The sequence below is a fragment of the Microcaecilia unicolor genome, chromosome 9, assembly GCF_901765095.1.
Source record: "Microcaecilia unicolor chromosome 9, aMicUni1.1, whole genome shotgun sequence".
NCBI classification, from domain to species: Eukaryota; Metazoa; Chordata; class Amphibia; order Gymnophiona; family Siphonopidae; genus Microcaecilia; species Microcaecilia unicolor.
Genome location: NC_044039.1, coordinates 224185732 through 224203752, shown reverse-complemented (window position 1 = coordinate 224203752; position 18021 = coordinate 224185732). Strand labels below are relative to the sequence as shown.

The 18021-nt window shown below is 48.5% G+C and overlaps 1 protein-coding gene across 1 annotated transcript in view; it reads left to right on the top strand.

The window, feature by feature from the left end:
- The window catches only part of TTLL5 (tubulin tyrosine ligase like 5), a 482374-nt gene that overhangs the window by 125110 nt on the left and 339243 nt on the right, over nt 1-18021 (top strand). The window contains exons 11-12 of the mRNA XM_030213729.1: nt 2789-2880; nt 2989-3096. Of these exons, the coding sequence (XP_030069589.1) occupies nt 2789-2880; nt 2989-3096 (200 nt within the window). The remainder of the gene's footprint in view (nt 1-2788; nt 2881-2988; nt 3097-18021) is intronic.

The window sequence follows — 18021 nt, the reverse complement described above, 5'->3', positions numbered from 1 at the left end:
TCCTTTAGGAAACCGTCTAACAAGTGTTCCAATAAGTAGAAGGAATGAGTGAGAATCCACCAATACTGAAAGGAAAGGAAGTGACAACATTTGTGAGTGAGGAGAAAAAATCTCTTCAAGGAATTCGATCAGCAAGTAAAGAACAAAGGGGTATATGCACAAGTACAGCAGAAAATACGTGGAGGGGCATTTTCGAAAGGGACGTCCATATTTCGATTTGGACAGCCTTGCAAAACGTCCTGATCCAGGAGCAGGGAAACCCGTATTTTCGAAACAAGATGGACATCCATCTTTCGTTTAGAAAATACCGTCAGTGACATCCAAAACCTTAAATTTGGTCATCTTTAGAGATGGACGTCCCTAGACAAGGTCGTTTCTGATTTTCAGTGATTTTCGAAACCAAAGACGTCCATCTCAGAAACTACCAAATGCAAGCTATTTGGTCGTGGGAGGAGCCAGCATTTGTAGTGCACTGGTCCCCCTGATATGCCAGGACACCAATCGGGCACCCTAGGGGGCACTGCAGTGGACTTCATAAATTGCTCCCAGGTACATAGCTCCCTTACCTTATGTGCTGACCCCCAACTGTACACCACTACCATAGCCCTTATGGGTGAAGGGGGGCACCTAGATGTGGGTACAGTGGGTTTGTGGTGGGTTTTGGAGGGCTCGCTGATTCCTCCAAAAACGTAACAGGTAGGGGGGGATGGGCCTGGGTCCACCTGTCTGAAGTACACTCACCCACTAAAACTTCTCCAGGGACCTGCATACTGCTGTGATGGACCTGAGTATGACATCTGAGGCTGGCACAACATATTTTTAAAGTTGTTTTTTGAGGGTGGGAGATGGTTAGTGACCACTGGGGGAGTAATGGGAGGTCATCCCTGATTCTCTTCGGTGGTCATCTGGTCAGTTTGGGCACCTTTTTGTGCCTTAGTCGTAAGAAAAACAGGTCTGGGTGAAAATGTCGTCAGGGACATCCTTCTTTTTTTCGATTATGGGTCAAGGATGTCCAGTTGTTAGGCACGGCCAAGTCCCGCCTTCGCTATGCCTCCAGCACGCCCCCTTGAACTTTGGCTGTCCCTGCAACGGAGTTCAGTTGGGGACATCCAAAATCGGCTTTCGATTATACCGATTTGGATGACCCTGGGAGAAGGACGTCCATCTTCCGATTTTTGTCGAAAGATGGGCGTCCTTCTGTTTCGAAAATGAACCCAAAAGTGTTACTCCAAGAATCATTCATGTGACTAAGGAGAGGTGATTTGAAACCTAAGGATGAACAATTGATAGTTTCAGCCCAGGATAGTGGATTATAAATGAGATGGATTACAGCAAACATAGAAAAAACTGGTACCATAGACATCTATAGAGTCTAAGACAGGTCTTCAAATGGTCACTCATATAGCTCGCTGTGATGGCAGAAAGCCTCCATACAGAAAGGCACAGCAAGGTGACACATCTAATCCATTTGAAACTTTTGTAAACACTACGTCGGAAATCATTGGGATCATGACCCTAAGAGAATCATGGAGAATGAAGAGGTTATGATCACCTGGGACACCCTTGTTTTGACAGATTAAAAGTTGAGTGCCAGGAAACTGGGCATAGTAATGAAAGAGGAGAACTCCAGAACAGCATTGATCATAGAGATGTCTGTCCCAAGTGACTACTCGGTGAATGTGGCAGAAGGATGTGGAAATATTTTCTGTTTTTGGGTGTCATAGGCCTCTTTAAAAAGAATTTCCAAATACACCTGGATAAATTGTCTATACATGTAACATCTTATGAACTCCAGAAGGAAGCTCAATGTGGCACAATGCAAGTACTACGGCGAGAATTAACAGCAAATGTGAGAGACTGAGATCATACTTCATGTACTCTGGCTTAGGGGTGGGGTTCGCTACTGTCATAGTATGCACAAAAATATCCCATTTGGACACGTTGCCCTAGAAGGAAGTTTGCTGGAATAGTCCTTAAAATTTAAGACATTAATTGATCCCAGTAATCTTAATATATTTACACCTTTGTCTTCCAACTACTTCAAAAGTTCTATTTCAAGATGAATAATTTTCTGCAAAAGTTATATTCAAAATGAGGCCCTTCTCTTCATTTTCTGATATGACACTAGATAAATTTATTGAGACTGTGAGTACTGTGTGGGCACTAATCTTTTTGCTGCATATCTCAGAATAGTGTAGAAATTCCAAAGTGTCTTGCACAGTACTACGCTGTCTCTTTCTCTGAGTGCTGAGCTGGGCTCTGGTAAGCAATTGGCTCGTGACTGCTTCCCACTAAAATGCTGAAAGGATTGAAGGTCTTGCATTGCAGTACACAGGATTCAGGGAAATGGCAGCATGCAATGCACAGTAGTCTTGGTTCAGGGAGGGCTTGCACTGTAGCACACTGTAAAGTGCTCATTTTTAGGAAGATGAAAACAGCCTCATATTTTTATTCTCAGTGTTGCTGCTTCTCAGCCTGTCTAGCCGGAACTATTTCTGAAGCTCTCTATAACTGATAAAAAACAGCAGGGAGACTAGGGTAGGAAAGAGTGACTAAAGGAGTACTGAGACAGATGTGAGCACTACTGGAGATGGAGTAGAAATGTGGAGAGCAGTGCAACAGGAGACATGAGCTTGACTGGGACTGGAGGTGGGGGAACATCACTTGGACTGGGAAGGAAGTGAAAATCATGGGAATGGGGGAAGCATGGGCAGCACTGGAATTGGGATAAAGGAGTATGGACAGGTAATGATATAAAGGTGGTAATTCTGTATGTCTGCATTTTTAGTTGTAATGACCCAGAAGTGGAGGATTATGGGAACAAATGGAGTATGAGTGCCATGCTGCGATACCTGAAACAAGAAGGGAAAGACACAGTCAGTAAGTGAATGTCTGAAAAGCTGACTGTTTTGTGGAAGTGATGTATCTAGGGACGAACAGCATACATGGTTTCATGACTTATCTTGAAATTCATTCTTTGTCTTCCAGCTCTGATGGCTCACATTGAGGATCTGATCATAAAGACTGTCATTTCAGGGGAGCTGGCTATTGCCACTGCCTGCAAAGCCTTTGTATCCCACCGGAGTAGTTGTTTTGGTAAGGACCCTGCTACTGCTGCTTCACCTCCATTTATCTACTTATTCCTTAGCATCACCAGCAGGTCAGCCCAGAAATTGTAGGTTATGCCTGTCTACCAGCAGGTGGCAATAGAGGCAAATTGAGCTGTGCCATATAGGACAGTGTAGACCAGGTTCAATCGGTATTTTTCTATCTCCAGTAGGTAGAAGACGGTGTTTGTGCAGCTTCTGGTCTGTTCTGTGAACGCTAACTCCTGCACTAGCATTTCTAGTCCAGTTGAGCTGAGAGCAAAAGCTTGGATTACTAACCTTTTTGTGGTGCCTGCTCCCTACTCTCCTGTAACCCCTCCCCAGCCATTGTTAATCTTCCCCCTCCCTTAACCAAAAGAGAAATTAACATAAGCATTGCCATACTGGGACCGTATCTTATTTCCAACAGTGGCCAATCTAGGTTACAAGTACCTGGCTAGATCCCAGAGCAGTAAAACAGATTTTATGCTGCTTTTCCTATGAATAAGCAGTGGATTACTCATCCATGTTAGTAATGGCTTATAGACTTTTTTTTTTTAAAGGAAATTATCCAAACCTTTTTTAAACCCTGCTAAGCTAACTGCTTTTACAACATTCTCTAGCAACAAATTCCAAAGTTTCACTTCTCGTTAAGTGAAGAACCATTTTCTCCGGTTTGTTTAAATGTACTACTTACAGGCTTATTTTCGAAAGAGAAGGGCACCCATTTTTCGACACAAATCGGGAGATGGGTGTCCTTCTCCCAGGGTCACCCAAATCGGCATAGTTGAAAGCCGATTTTGGGCGTCCTCAACTGCTTTCCGTAGTGGGGAAGACCAAAGTTCCCGGGGGCATGTCGGAAGCATAGCGAAGGCAGGAGTGGGGCGTGCTTAACGCATTGGCGTCCTTGGCCGATAATGGAAAAAAGAAGGGCATCCCTGATGAGCACTTGGCCGACTTTACTTGGTCCATTTTTTTCTTGGGACCAAGCCTCAAAAAGGTGCCTGAACGGGGATGACCTTTGCTTACTCCCCCAGTGATCACTAACCCCCTCCCACCCTAAAAAAAACTTTAAAAATATTTTTTGCCAGCTTCAAATGTCATACCCAGCTCCTGACAGCAATATGCAGGTCCCTGGAACATTTTAGTGGGTGCAGTGCACTTCAGGCAGGTGGAACCAGGCCCATTCCCCCCCTACCTGTTGCACTTGAGGTGGTAAATGTGAGCCCTTCAAAACCCACCAAAAACCCACTGTACTCACATGTAGGTGCCCCCTTCACTCCTTAGGGCTATGGTAGTGTTGTACAGTTGTGGGGAGTGGGTTTTGCGGGGCTCAGCACCCAAGGTAAGGGAGCTATGCACCTGGGAGCAATTTCTGAAGTCCACTGCAGTGCCCCCTAAGGTGCCTGGTTGCTGTCCTGGCATGTCAGCGGGACCAGTGCACTACGAATGCTGGCTCCTCCCACGACCAAATGGCTTGCATTTGGCTATTTCTGAGATGGGCGTTCTCGGTTTCCATTATTGCTGAAAACCGGGGACGACCATCTCTAAGGTCGACTTAAATGTTGAGATTTGGGCGTCCCTGACCGTATTATCGAAACGAAAGATGGATGCCCATCTTGTTTTGATAATACGGGTTTCCCCGCCCCTTCGCCAGGACGTCCTGTGAGTACGCCCTCAGGAAAATTTGGGCGCCCCGTTCGATTATGCCCCTCTTTGTAACTTCATTGCATGCCCCCTAATCCTAGTATTTTTGGAAAGAGTAAACAAGCGATTTATGTCTACCTGTTCCACTCCACTTAGTATTTTATAGACCTCTATTATATCTCCCCTCAGCCGTCTCTTCTCCAAGCTGAAGAATCGTAGCCGCTTTAGCCTTTCCTCATAGGAAAGTCTTCCCATTCCCTTTATCATTTTCGTAACCCTTCTCTGTACCTTTTCTAATTTTGCTGTATCTTTTTTGAGATGCGTTGATCAGAATTGCACACAGTATTTGAGGTGCGGTTGCACCATAGAGCAATGCAAAGACATTATAATATTCTCATTTTGTTTTCCATTTCTTTTCTAATAATTCCGAACATTCTGTTTGCTTTCTTAGATGCCGCTTCAATGTATCATTAAATAGACCCTTTTCCTGGACGGTGACTCCTAATGTGGAACTTTGCATCACATAACTATAGTTTGGGTTTCTCTTTCCCACATGCATCGCTTTGCAGTTGCTCACATTAAATGTCATCTGCCATCTGGATGCCTAGTCTTCCAGGGCAAGATGCACTAAACTTAACAAGCCATTAACGAACAAGTAGTAAACCCTGGCATGCACTAAAGGCTTCTCCGAGCCATTTTCCAATCACAGTAGCAGCTAACGAAAACAGAATGCAGATGATCCAGAGGCTATTGCAAGGCTATTATAATGAGATGCACTACGGTTTTCCGATCCCCTTACTGTGAAAAACCTAATGGGAGGTCTACACCTCTTGTTGTGGCAAATCGGAAGAAAAAATGTTGTCAGGGATGTACTTTTTGGACGTCCTTCACCTGAAAAAACCCCCCACTCCAAAGAAGTTCTTTTTGGACGTCCTTCACTTAATAGAAACCTGTGCCGTCCGAAAGGAAGACGCCGCGCCGCTCACCCCCTCCACGGCCTTCTGCTGGAAGGCTGCGATGCGGCTCGATCATAGCAGGAGAGTGCAGTTGAGGATGTCCATCCAAAAAGACGTCCTTTTTGGACGTGTGTTCCCCCCCCCCCCCCCCCCTCCCGGCAATAATAAAAACGTCCTTTTTGGACATGGCTGAGAGACCTGGAAGTCTCTGAGCCAATCACAGCACGTTTAGCTCAGCTAAATGCGTTGTGATTGGCTCAGAGACTTCAAGGTCTCTCAGCTGAGTGAAGCACGTCCAGATAAAGCAGTGCTTTCTCCTGAAAAACCTCCACCGGTGCACTCGGCAAAATGTAGCCTAAACAGCAGCCCCACGCACAAACCATGGCCAGCAATGCGCCAACGGAGCAGGTGGGATTGCAGAGTTAGTACATAAGTACATAAGTAGTGCCATACTGGGAAAGACCAAAGGTCCATCTAGCCCAGCATCCTGTCACCGACAGTGGCCAATCCAGGTCAAGGGCACCTGGCACGCTCCCCAAACGTAAAAACATTCCAGACAAGTTATACCTAAAAATGCGGAATTTTTACAAGTCCATTTAATAGCGGTCTATGGACTTGTCCTTTAGGAATCTATCTAACCCCTTTTTAAACTCCGTCAAGCTAACCGCCCGTACCACGTTCTCCGGCAACGAATTCCAGAGTCTAATTACACGTTGGGTGAAGAAAAATTTTCTCCGATTCGTTTTAAATTTACCACACTGTAGCTTCAACTCATGCCCTCTAGTCCTAGTATTTTTGGATAGCGTGAACAGTCGCTTCACATCCACCCGATCCATTCCACTCATTATTTTATACACTTCTATCATATCTCCCCTCAGCCGTCTCTTCTCCAAGCTGAAAAGCCCTAGCCTTCTCAGCCTCTCTTCATAGGAAAGTCGTCCCATCCCCACTATCATTTTCGTCGCCCTTCGCTGTACCTTTTCCAATTCTACTATATCTTTTTTGAGATACGGAGACCAGTACTGGACACAATACTCCAGGTGCGGTCGCACCATGGAGCGATACAACGGCATTATAACATCCGCACACCTGGACTCCATACCCTTCCTAATAACACCCAACATTCTATTCGCTTTCCTAGCCGCAGCAGCACACTGAGCAGAAGGTTTCAGCGTATCATCGACGACGACACCCAGATCCCTTTCTTGATCCGTAACTCCTAACGCGGAACCTTGCAAGACGTAGCTATAATTCGGGTTCCTCTTACCCACATGCATCACTTTGCACTTGTCAACATTGAACTTCATCTGCCACTTGCACGCCCATTCTCCCAGTCTCGCAAGGTCCTCCTGTAATCGTTCACATTCCTCCTGCGACTTGACGACCCTGAATAATTTTGTGTCATCGGCGAATTTAATTACCTCACTAGTTATTCCCATCTCTAGGTCATTTATAAATACATTAAAAAGCAACGGACCCAGCACAGACCCCTGCGGGACCCCACTAACTACCCTCCTCCACTGAGAATACTGGCCACGCAATCCTACTCTCTGCTTCCTATCTTTCAACCAGTTCTTAATCCATAATAGTACCCTACCTCCGATTCCATGACTCTGCAATTTCTTCAGGAGTCTTTCGTGCGGCACTTTGTCAAACGCCTTCTGAAAATCCAGATATACAATGTCAACCGGCTCCCCATTGTCCACATGTTTGCTTACCCCCTCAAAAAAATGCATTAGATTGGTGAGGCAAGACTTCCCTTCACTAAATCCGTGCTGACTTTGTCTCATCAGTCCATGTTTTTGTATATGCTCTGCAATTTTATTCTTAATAATAGCCTCCACCATCTTGCCCGGCACCGACGTCAGACTCACCGGTCTATAATTTCCCGGATCTCCTCCTCCTGTTTATGATTCTTGCAATACGCGCCTACACCTAGCCATGTTTGCTGCTGCAAGGTAGTGCTGGAATCCCAGAAGAAGCGAGGCTGGAGCAACCTCCTTCCTTCTCCCGAGGGTGGCAGAGAATGAATGAGGGGCTGTGCACCCAGATCACGCTGCTTACGGCCTGCGGCACTGCTCTCTCTGTGGATCCTGTGGGCGGCTGGCTCCGGAGGCAGAAGCGGCGGGGGCTGCTGGGGAGGGGTAGGGGTTGCGGGCAGGGCAAGTGCCGTGCACAGATGGAAGAGCGGAAACGAGATCTGCTGGGGCCAGAGCGACACTGCTTGTCAGAGACATCCATTTTTGGGGGGGTTTCTCCAGTGAAGGACGTCTATAAAGGACGTCTTTGGCATGCGCAGAGCAGCCAGCATAACGCTTGGCTGCTCTGCACATGCTCGACCGGCCGACTGTTTACTGATGGAATAGAGAATGCAAGTGAGCTACAGCGAGCATCTAATTTGCATTCCTTTTCCTTGATGCATTTCCATTCATTACCAATTCGCTAAGGGAATCGGAAGGGAAGGGCTTTAATGATTTTTTAGTGCATCTTGGCCCCAGTCTTGGAAGGTCCTCTTGTAATTTTTCACAATCCTCTTGCGATTTAACAACTTTGAATAACTTTGTGTCATCAGCAAATATAATTACCTTACTAGTTATTCCCATCTCTAGATCATTTATAAATATGTTAAAATGCAGCAGTCCCAGCACAGACCCCTGGGGGGGGGTCTTCCATTGAGAAGACAGATCATTTAACCCTATTCTCTGTTAACCAGTTTTTAATCCACAATAGGACATTACCTCCTATCCCATGACTTTTTCTAATTTTCTCAGGAATCTTTCATGTGGTAAGCTCTCTGGGAGTTTACTTCAGAGCCGGTGAGTACTGTTGCAGTTATTATTAAGCCATTATTAAGATGGAGTTGGGGAAAATCCACTGCTTATTTCTAGGATAAGCAGTATAAAATGTATAGTACCATTTTGGGATCTTACCAGGTACTTGTAACCTGGTTTGGCCACTGTTGGAAACAGGATGCTGGGCTTGATGGACCTTCGGTCTGTCCCAGTATGGCAACGCTTATGTTCTTGTGTTATTATATATCATATAATCTTAAGGCTCTTTATATTAATCTAATATCCCTAGTACTTTAACAATTTTAATTCAACAATTCAATAATACTAAGATGCAGACAACAGTCCAGCTGTGAGAAGGATTCTATCCAGTCTTTTGCATTGAGCTTCATATGTATGATTATCTCCTAGCTGGCGAGAGGTTGTTTGTACCATTGACATAGGAAAATGTGGGAGGGAGGTTCTGGAAGCCAAATTTAGCCTCTTAGAAAGCTGAAATCCATATTTCCAGGGTAGAATTTTCAGAAATGGTCCCTGTTCCATGCTCAGGACCCAAGAGGCAGGCAGAGCTCTGAAGTCTCAATGCGTGGTTGAGATGATTGTGCAGGGATATGAAGTATTTAGATTTGTTAGGAACTGGGCAACATTCTAGGAAAGGGGGAGCCTGTTTCAAAAGGATGGACATCACCTTAACCAGGATGGAACTAGGCTGCTGGTGATAATATTTAAAAAGGAGATAGAGCAACAAAAAGTGAAAAGGGGGAGGGAAGTGGATAGTCTTGCAGGAGCGCATGGTTTGGTGTGAAGTATCATTGAAAGTTACCGTATTTTTAGGACTATAAGATGCACTGGACCATAAGACTCACCTAGGTTTTAGAGGAGGGAAATAGGAAAGAAAAATTTGGACTGTAAGACGCACCTTTTTCCTCCTCTAAAACCTAGGTGCTCCGGTGCATCTTGTCCGAATTCCTCCCTCCGAGTTCGGGATCTCCCGCCCTCCCTCCCGCCCCGCCGAGTTCCGAGATCCCCTGCCCTCCTGCCCTCTGAGGTCTAAAAGTAATTTTACGTAGTCAGGGCTGCAGTGAAAAGCATGCAGGCTCAGCACGTCACTCTTCCCTTCTGTCTCTCTCAGCTCTGGTCCCGCCTTCATTTCCTGTTTGAGGGCGGGACCAGAGAGTGAGAGAGACAGAAGGGAAGAGTGACCTGCTGAGCCTGCATGCTTTTCGCTGCAGCCCCAACTAGGTAAAATTACTTTTAGACCTCAGAGGGAGGGAGGGCAGGGGATCTCGGAACTCGGCGGAGGGCGATCTCGAAACTCGGCGGGAGGGAGGGCGGCCTGCTAAATTTCTCTACGGACTATAAGACGCACCCCCCATTTTCCTCCCAAATTTGGGGGGAAAAAAGTGCGTCTTATAGTCCGAAAAATACGGTACTTTTAAATCAAGATCTTTAGGGAATCCCTATAGGTTTCAATGATGGTGAAAGAAAGCCAGAAGTGTTTAATGGGGAAAACAGAGTGAAGGATTCAAATTATGCCTGTCAACCTCCAAGCAGCTTGTAGATGCACATTTTGAAGTGTCTCTATACAAATGCTAGAAACTTAAAAAAATAAGATGGGAGAGTTAGAGTATATAGCACTAAATGAAGAGGTAGATATAATAGGCATCTCAGAGACCTGGTGGAGGGAGAACAATCAATGGGACACTGTGTTATCAGGGTACAAGACCTGTCGCTTCTTCCTCTATAACATTAGCAAAATTCGCCCTTTCCTCTCGGAGCACACCACCCGAACTCTCATCCATTCTCTCATTACCTCTCGCCTTGACTACTGCAACCTACTCCTCACTGGTCTCCCACTTAGCCATCTATCCCCCCTTCAGTCCGTTCAGAACTCTGCTGCACGCCTTATCTTCCGCCTGGTCCGATACACTCATATCACCCCTCTCCTCAAGTCACATCATTGGCTTCCGATCAGGTACCGCATTCAATTCAAGCTTCTGCTACTAACCTACAAATGCACTCGATCTGCAGCCCCTCCTTACCTCTCAACCCTCATCTCCCCTTACGTTCCCACCCGTAACCTCCGCTCTCAGGACAAATTCCTCCTTTCAGTACCCTTCTCCACCACCGCCAACTCCAGGCTCCGCCCTTTCTGCCTCGCCTCACCCCATGCGTGGAATGGACTCCCTGAGCCCATACGCCAGGCCCCCTCCCTGCCCATCTTCAAATCATTGCTCAATGCCCACCTCTTCAATGTCGCCTTCGGCACCTAACCACTACACCTCTACTCAGGAAATCTAGACTGCCCAACTTGACATTTCGTTCTTTAGATTGTAAGCTCCTTTGAGCAGGGACTGCCCTTCTTTGTTAACTTGTACAGCGCTGCGTAACCCTAGTAGCGCTTTAGAAATGTCAAGTAGTAGTAGTAGTTTCCATATCATCAAGCTGATCAATCCATAGACTGGTGGGTTGTGTCCATCTACCAGCAGGTGGAGATAGAGAGCAAACTTTTGCCTCCCTATATGTGGTCATGTGCTGCCGGAAACTCCTCAGTATGTTCTCTATCTCAGCAGGTGGTGGTCACACACAGCAGCAGCTCTGGCTAGGCCTCCAAGCCTAATCCTTAGGTTTTGTTGAGGCCTGGGGTTGAGGGCTCTTTTGAGCAAGTGCAAACCTGGTGGTGCCAGGTCCCTCCTTTTCTCCCCCCTCCCGCTGGCTCCGTTTAAAAAAAAAAAAAAAAAAATTTTAAACGTCTTTAAAGGCGTTTAATTCGACGTTTCTTTAAACGTTCATTGCAGCTACTCACTGGGACACCAGTTCGTTACAGCTCGGAGCGGCAAGCAGGTAATTTTACCTTTTTATAGCGGGCAGGGGGTTCCCCGATTCTTCTCCTCGTGGCATATGGCGTCGGAGGGCGAGGGCGCAAAGGGTCGCTCCCCGGATCGCTGGAGTGCTTCTAGAGGGGATGCGGGGGTTTTACAACCTGATTCGCCCTTGATGGGTGACAGTTTAGTGCCCGATGAATGTCCCGGTCGTTCCTCCGGCGTGGCGGTTTTTTCCCGCCATAAACGCCCATCCCCCGCTCCTCGCCTCCGCCATCTTGGCCGGCCACGCGGCTCGGACGGCTTCTTCGGGGCCGCCCTTGAGGTTGGAGACATTAATGCCATGAACGCCCTTAATTTGGGCGACGGCACAAGCGGCTAAAGTTAAGCGCCGTTCTTCCCGCGCGGCTCCTTCGCGGAGTTTCGCGCCGGACGCCATTTTGGATGCGCAGCATGTCTCTCCCCCGCTATTGCGAGCGCCGGTTGAGAGTGCGTCTAGGGCTGTTGCCCAGGCTGCGGAAGTGCACAGTCTGGGGGGTTTCTCCCCCGAGTTTGTTTTGCTGCTGCATCAGGCTTTCCTCATGCAAAACGCTGCCCCTGCTCCCTCTTCTGATAAAGAGGTTGAGGTTCCCAGAGGTAAACGCCCTCGGGTTGATTTCCAGGCCTTGGAGGACTTTGTCTCCTCCGATGTAGATGAGGGCAGCGTGTCTGAGGTCTCCCAACGGTCCTTTGCGGATTCCTTGGAGGAGATAGATCCCCGCTCGGATGGAGCGGATGACCCCTCTGCAGCGCAGCTTTTTAGCCCAGAGGATTTGCCCAACCTGTTTTTACAGGCCATGGACACTTTGAAGATTTCCTCTCCGGAGGACGTCTCTCCCTCAGCCCCTGTTGGCTCTGCCATTATGCTGGGGACGAAGCGCCCGCCTAGATCCTTCCACGTGCATGATGCCATGCACACCTTAATTGCGGCTCAATGGGATGTCCCGGAAACGAGCCTTAAAGTGGCTAGGGCTATGTCCCGCCTCTATCCTTTGGCTGTGAGTGAACGTGAGGCCTATCTGTGGCCTACCGTGGATTCTTTAATCACTGCGGTGACTAAGAAAACGGCGTTGCCGGTGGAAGGTGGCACGGCCCTAAAGGACGCCCAAGACAGAAGATTGGAGGCGGCCTTAAGGTCGTCCTTTGAGGCAGCTGCTTTAAGTTTGCAGGCCTCAGTTTGCGGCTCCTATGTGGCCAGGGCGTGCCTGACTATGGTGCAGCGGGCTTCCCCCTCGGATCTTTCCTTGAGGGCTGATTGGCCGGCCCTGGAATCGGGCTTAGCCTATTTGGCAGACTTGCTGTATGATGTCTTGAGAGCCTCAGCTAAAGGCATGGCTCAGACAGTCTCTGCGCGGCGGTGGCTTTGGCTGAAACATTGGTCTCCTGACCACGCCTCTAAATCCCGCCTGGCTAGATTGCCTTTTAAAGGCAAGCTGCTCTTTGGGGTCGAGCTGGACAAAATCGTGACCGATCTCGGCACGTCTAAGGGCAAGAAATTACCAGAGGTCAGGGCTCGGGCTAGTACTCGTCCCGGTACCTCCAGAGGACGGTTGCTGGAAGCCCGTCGGTACCGCCCGGGCAAGTCGGGTTCCTCTGCCCCCTCTTCCTTCAAGAGGAATTTCTCCCCCAAGCAGCATTCCTTTCGCAGAGACCGCCGTCCCGGAGGTGCTCCCTCCGGTCCTCCCCCAGGGTCTCGTACCCAATGACGGGGCCTTGGTCCACGCCCCAGTGCAGATTGGAGGACGGCTGTCCTCGTTTCTGGGCGAGTGGACCACTATAACTTCAGACGCGTGGGTGCTGGAAGTCATCAGAGACGGCTACAAGCTAGAGTTCTGCCAACCCTTAAGAGACGGGTTTGTACTCTCTCCCTGCAAGTCTCCGGTCAAGCTGTGGCAGTGCAGCAGACCTTGGACAACCTGATCCGCCTGGGTGCGGTCGTTCCGGTGCCAAAAAAATCAGATTGGCAAGGGACGTTCCTCCATTTACTTTGTGGTTCCAAAGAAAGGAGGTTCTGTCCGGCCTATCCTCGACCTCAAAGGGGTCAATCGGGCCTGGAAAGTGAGGCACTTTCGCATGGAGACTCTCCGCTCTGTTATAGCGGCAGTGAAGGCAGGAGAGTTCTTGGCTTCCTTGGACATCAAGGAAGCGTACCTGCATATTCCCATCTGGCCTCCTCTCCAACGCTTTCTGCGTTTTACAGTCCTGAGACGACACTTCCATTTCAGAGCCCTCCCTTTCGGGTTGGCTACTGCTCCGCGGACCTTTTCCAAAGTAATGGGGGTCATAGCGGCCTTCCTGCTAAAGGAAGGAGTACAAGTCCATCCTTATCTGGACGACTGGTTGATCCGAGCCCCCTCTTATGCAGAGTGCGGCAAAGCTATGGACCGGGTAGTTGCTCTTGTGAGCTCCCTGGGATGGATCTTCAACTGGAAGAAGAGCCAGCTGCGCCCGACTCAGTCCCTGGAGTATCTGGGAGTTCGATTCGACACCCAAGTGGGCAGAGTGTTCCTGCCAGACAATCGGATTGTCAAGCTTCAGGCTCAGGTGGACTAGTTCCTAGTAGCCTCTCCTATTCGGGCTTGGGACTACGTGCAGCTGTTGGGCTCTATGACGGCCACGATGGAAGTAGTGCCCTGGGCCAGGGCTCATATGAGACCACTACAGCTATCTCTGCTGCTGCGCTGGACTCCGATGTCGGAGGATTATGCTGTGCGCCTTCCCGTGGACCCAGCAGTGCGCAAGGCGCTGAGCTGATGGACGCAGACAGACAAGTTGTCTGCAGGATTGCCTCTGGTGACCCCGGAGTGGATTGTCGTCACGACAGACGCCTCTTTGATGGGCTGGGGAGCCCACTGCTTGGGAAGGACAGCGCAGGGGCTCTAGTCTCCTGCAGAGGCAAGTGGTCTATCAACCTCCTGGAACTCAGAGCCATTCGGTTGGTGTTATTGGAGTTCATCCCGGTACTGGTGTTGTAGCCTGTACGGGTCCTGTCGGACAATGCCACGGCTGTGGCCTATATCAACCGCCAGGGAGGTACCAAGAGCGCCCCTCTAGCCAAGGAGGCTATGAGTCTTTGCCAGTGGGCGGAAGCGAACCTGGAGCAGCTTTCAGCGGCCCACATTGCCGGAGTCATGAATGTCAAGGCGGACTTTCTCAGTCGCCATACCTTGGAGCCCGGAGAGTGGCAACTATCTGCTCAGGCGTTCTTGGACATCACGAAGCGCTGGGGCCAGCCGAGCCTAGATCTGATGGCGTCATCGGCCAATTGCCAAGTGCCGCGCTTTTTCAGCAGAGGACGGGACCCTCGATCCCTGGGAGTAGATGCTCTTCTCCAACAGTGGCCGACACAAGAGCTCCTCTATGTGTTCCCGCCCTGGCCCATGTTGGGCAGGGTGCTAGACCGGGTGGCAAAGCATCCCGGCAGGGTAATCCTGGTGGGTCCGGATTGGCCCAGACGTCCCTGGTATGCGGACTTGATCAGGCTCTCAGTCGACGATCCTCTGCGGCTGTCAGTGGAGCAGGGCCTGTTACATCAGGGTCCCGTGGTGATGGAGGATCCCTCTCCCTTTGGTCTTACGGCCTGGCTATTGAGCGGCAGCGTCTGAGGAAGAAGGGCTTCTCAGACAAGGTCATCGCCACTATGCTGAGAGCGAGGAAACGCTCTACTTCTACTGCTTACGCCAGGGTTTGGCGTATCTTTGCAGCATGGTGTGAAGCAGGCTCACTTTCTCCCTTCACTGCTCCAATTTCTTCAGTGTTGGCGTTCCTGCAAGAAGGTCTGGAGAAAGGCCTGTCGCTCAGTTCCCTTAAAGTCCAGGTAGCGGCTCTGGCTTGCTTCAGGGGCCGCCTGAAGGGTGCTTCCCTGGCTTCGCAGCCAGATGTGGTGCGCTTTCTCAAGGGAGTTAATCACCTGCGCCCTCCTCTGCACTCAGTGGTGCCTGCGTGGAATCTCAACCTGGTGCTAAGAGCATTGCAGAAGCCGCCTTTTGAACCCTTGTCGAGGGCATCTCTGAAAGACCTGACGTTGAAAGCAGTCTTTTTGGTGGCTATCACTTCAGCCAGAAGAGTTTCCGAGCTCCAGGCGCTCTCATGTCGAGAGCCTTTTCTGCAGTTCACTGAGGCAGGAGTGACTATTCGCACAGTGCCTTCCTTCCTGCCCAAGATTGTTTCTAGCTTCCATGTGAATCAGCAGCTCTGTCTCCCTTCCTTTCGTAGGGAGGACTACCCAGAGGAGTACTCTGCTCTTAAATATCTGGATGTGAGACGAGTCATCTTCAGATACTTGGAAGTGACCAATGATTTCCGGAAATCGGATCATCTGTTTGTCCTGTTTGCAGGTCCTCATAAGGGTCTGCAGGCTGCTAAGCCTACAGTGGCAAGATGGGTCAAGGAAGCCATTGCAGCGGCTTATGTGGCCGCGGGGAAGGTGCTGCCTATCCAGCTGAAGGCTCACTCCACGAGAGCTCAGGCGGCCTCGATGGCAGAGGCCGGATCCGTCTCCTTGGAAGAGATATGCAAGGCGGCAACTTGGGCTTCGGCTCATACATTCTCCAAGCATTACCGTTTGACTGTGGCTGCACGGGCGGAGGCCCGGTTTGGAGCTTCAGTGTTGAGGTCAGGGATTTCAATGTCCCGCCCTGGGTGAGTACTGCTTCGGTACATCCCACCAGTCTATGGATTGATCAGCTTGATGATATGGAAGGTAAAATTATGTATAATCATACCTGATAATTTTCTTTCCATTAATCATAGCTGATCAATCCATAGCCCCTCCCAGATATCTGTTCTGTTTTTATTCTGGTTGCATTTCAGGTTCAAGTTTAGTCTTCAGTTATTTCAGAAAGACTTCGTGTTCAAGTTCTTTCACTTGGATTCTTCAAGAGTTGAGACGAGTTTGTGTTACAGTGAGCTGCTGCATTCCTCTCCCCTCCGTTTTACGGGGCTGGATTGAGACATAAATTCTGCCGGCACTCCCTCCCGCTTCGTGCGGCTGTAGGGCAGCTTTGTACCCCTCCCGCTTCGGCGGTGTTAGGGTCAGTCAGCTCCTCCCGCGGTTGCGGTTGCAGGATAAGCCAGATCCCCCCGCATCGGCGGGTGTGGTGTCCCTCCCCCGCTCCGCGGGGATGAGCTGGACGGATTCCCCTCCCCCACTTGTGTGGGGATGAGCTGGGTTAATTCCCCTCCCCCGTTTCGGCGGTGGTGAGCTGGGCAGAGTGTCCCTTCGTGGGTGTAATTCTCTAAGTGCTGAGTCCTGCGGATGGAGCTTTGATATCGACATACTGAGGAGTTTCCGGCAGCACATGACCACATATAGGGAGGCAAAAGTTTGCTCTCTATCTCCACCTGCTGGTAGATGGACACAACCCACCAGTCTATGGATTGATCAGCTATGATTAATGGAAAGAAAATTATCAGGTATGATTATACATAATTTTACCATATCACAATGACAGAGTGGATAAAATTGGAGTGGGGGTTGCGCTATATGTTAAAGAGGGAATTGAGTCAAACAAAATAAACATTCTACATTAAATAGATAGCAGCTTGGAATCCTTATGGATTGAAATTGCATGTGTGAAGGGAAGGTGTTTACTGGTAGGGCTGTACTACTGTTTGCCAGGACAGAACGAACAGACAGATGAAGAAATGTTTGCAGAAATTAGGCAAGTTTTTATATTGGGCAACAGTATAATAATGGGTGAGTTCAATTACCCCAATCTTTACTGGGATAAATGTTATATCAGGGAACGCTAGGGAGGTAAAATTCCTAAATGTAATGAATGACTACTTCTTGGAGCAAGTGGTCCAAGAACCGACAAGAGGGGGGACCGTTTTAGATCAAGTCCTTAGTGGAATGCAGAGCGAGAGCGTAGTACGAGAGGTAGCAGTGTTGGTTCCGCTGGGAAACAATAATCATAACATGATCAAATTTGAGCCAATATCTGGAGTGAAGTCACTAAGGAAATCTACTGTAGCAGCATTTAATTTTCAAAAGGGTGACTATGATAAAGTGAGGATAATGGTTAAAAAGGAGCTAAAAGTATTTTCTACAAAGGTTTGGACTTGAAGTCAGGCATGGATGTTGTTTGAAAATATCATCATGTAAGTGCAGACCAGATGCATTCCACTTACTGATAAAGTTGGAAAGAAGAGCAAATGACAACCAGCATGGTTAAAAAGTGAAGTGAAAGAGGCTATTAGAACCAGAAGAACATCTTCAAAGAATGGAAAAAGAACCTGAATGAAGAAAATAAGATGCAACATAAGCACTGTCAAGTTAGATGGAAAGCATTGATAAAGAAGGCTAGAAGAGAATATGAAGAAAAACCTGTTGCAGAGGCAAAAACTCTTATACATAATAGCAACTATTTTAGATACATCAGAAATGGAAAGCCTGTGAGGGAATCCATGGTACCGTTAGAGGACAAGGCCATAGCAGAGCAATTTAAATTCTTTGCTTTGGTCTTTACAGAAGAAGGTGTAAAAGATCTCTTTGTACCAGAAATGTTTTTCAAGGTTGACGATGCGGAGGAACTGAAAGAAATGTCGGTGAACCATGAAGACATGGAGGCATATTTTCAAAGCACTTAGCCTTCCAAAGTTCCATAGCGGAACTTTGGAAGGCTAAGTGCTTTGAAAATATGCCTTAAAGTTTCATAGAGAGGCATAATCGAACGCGAAC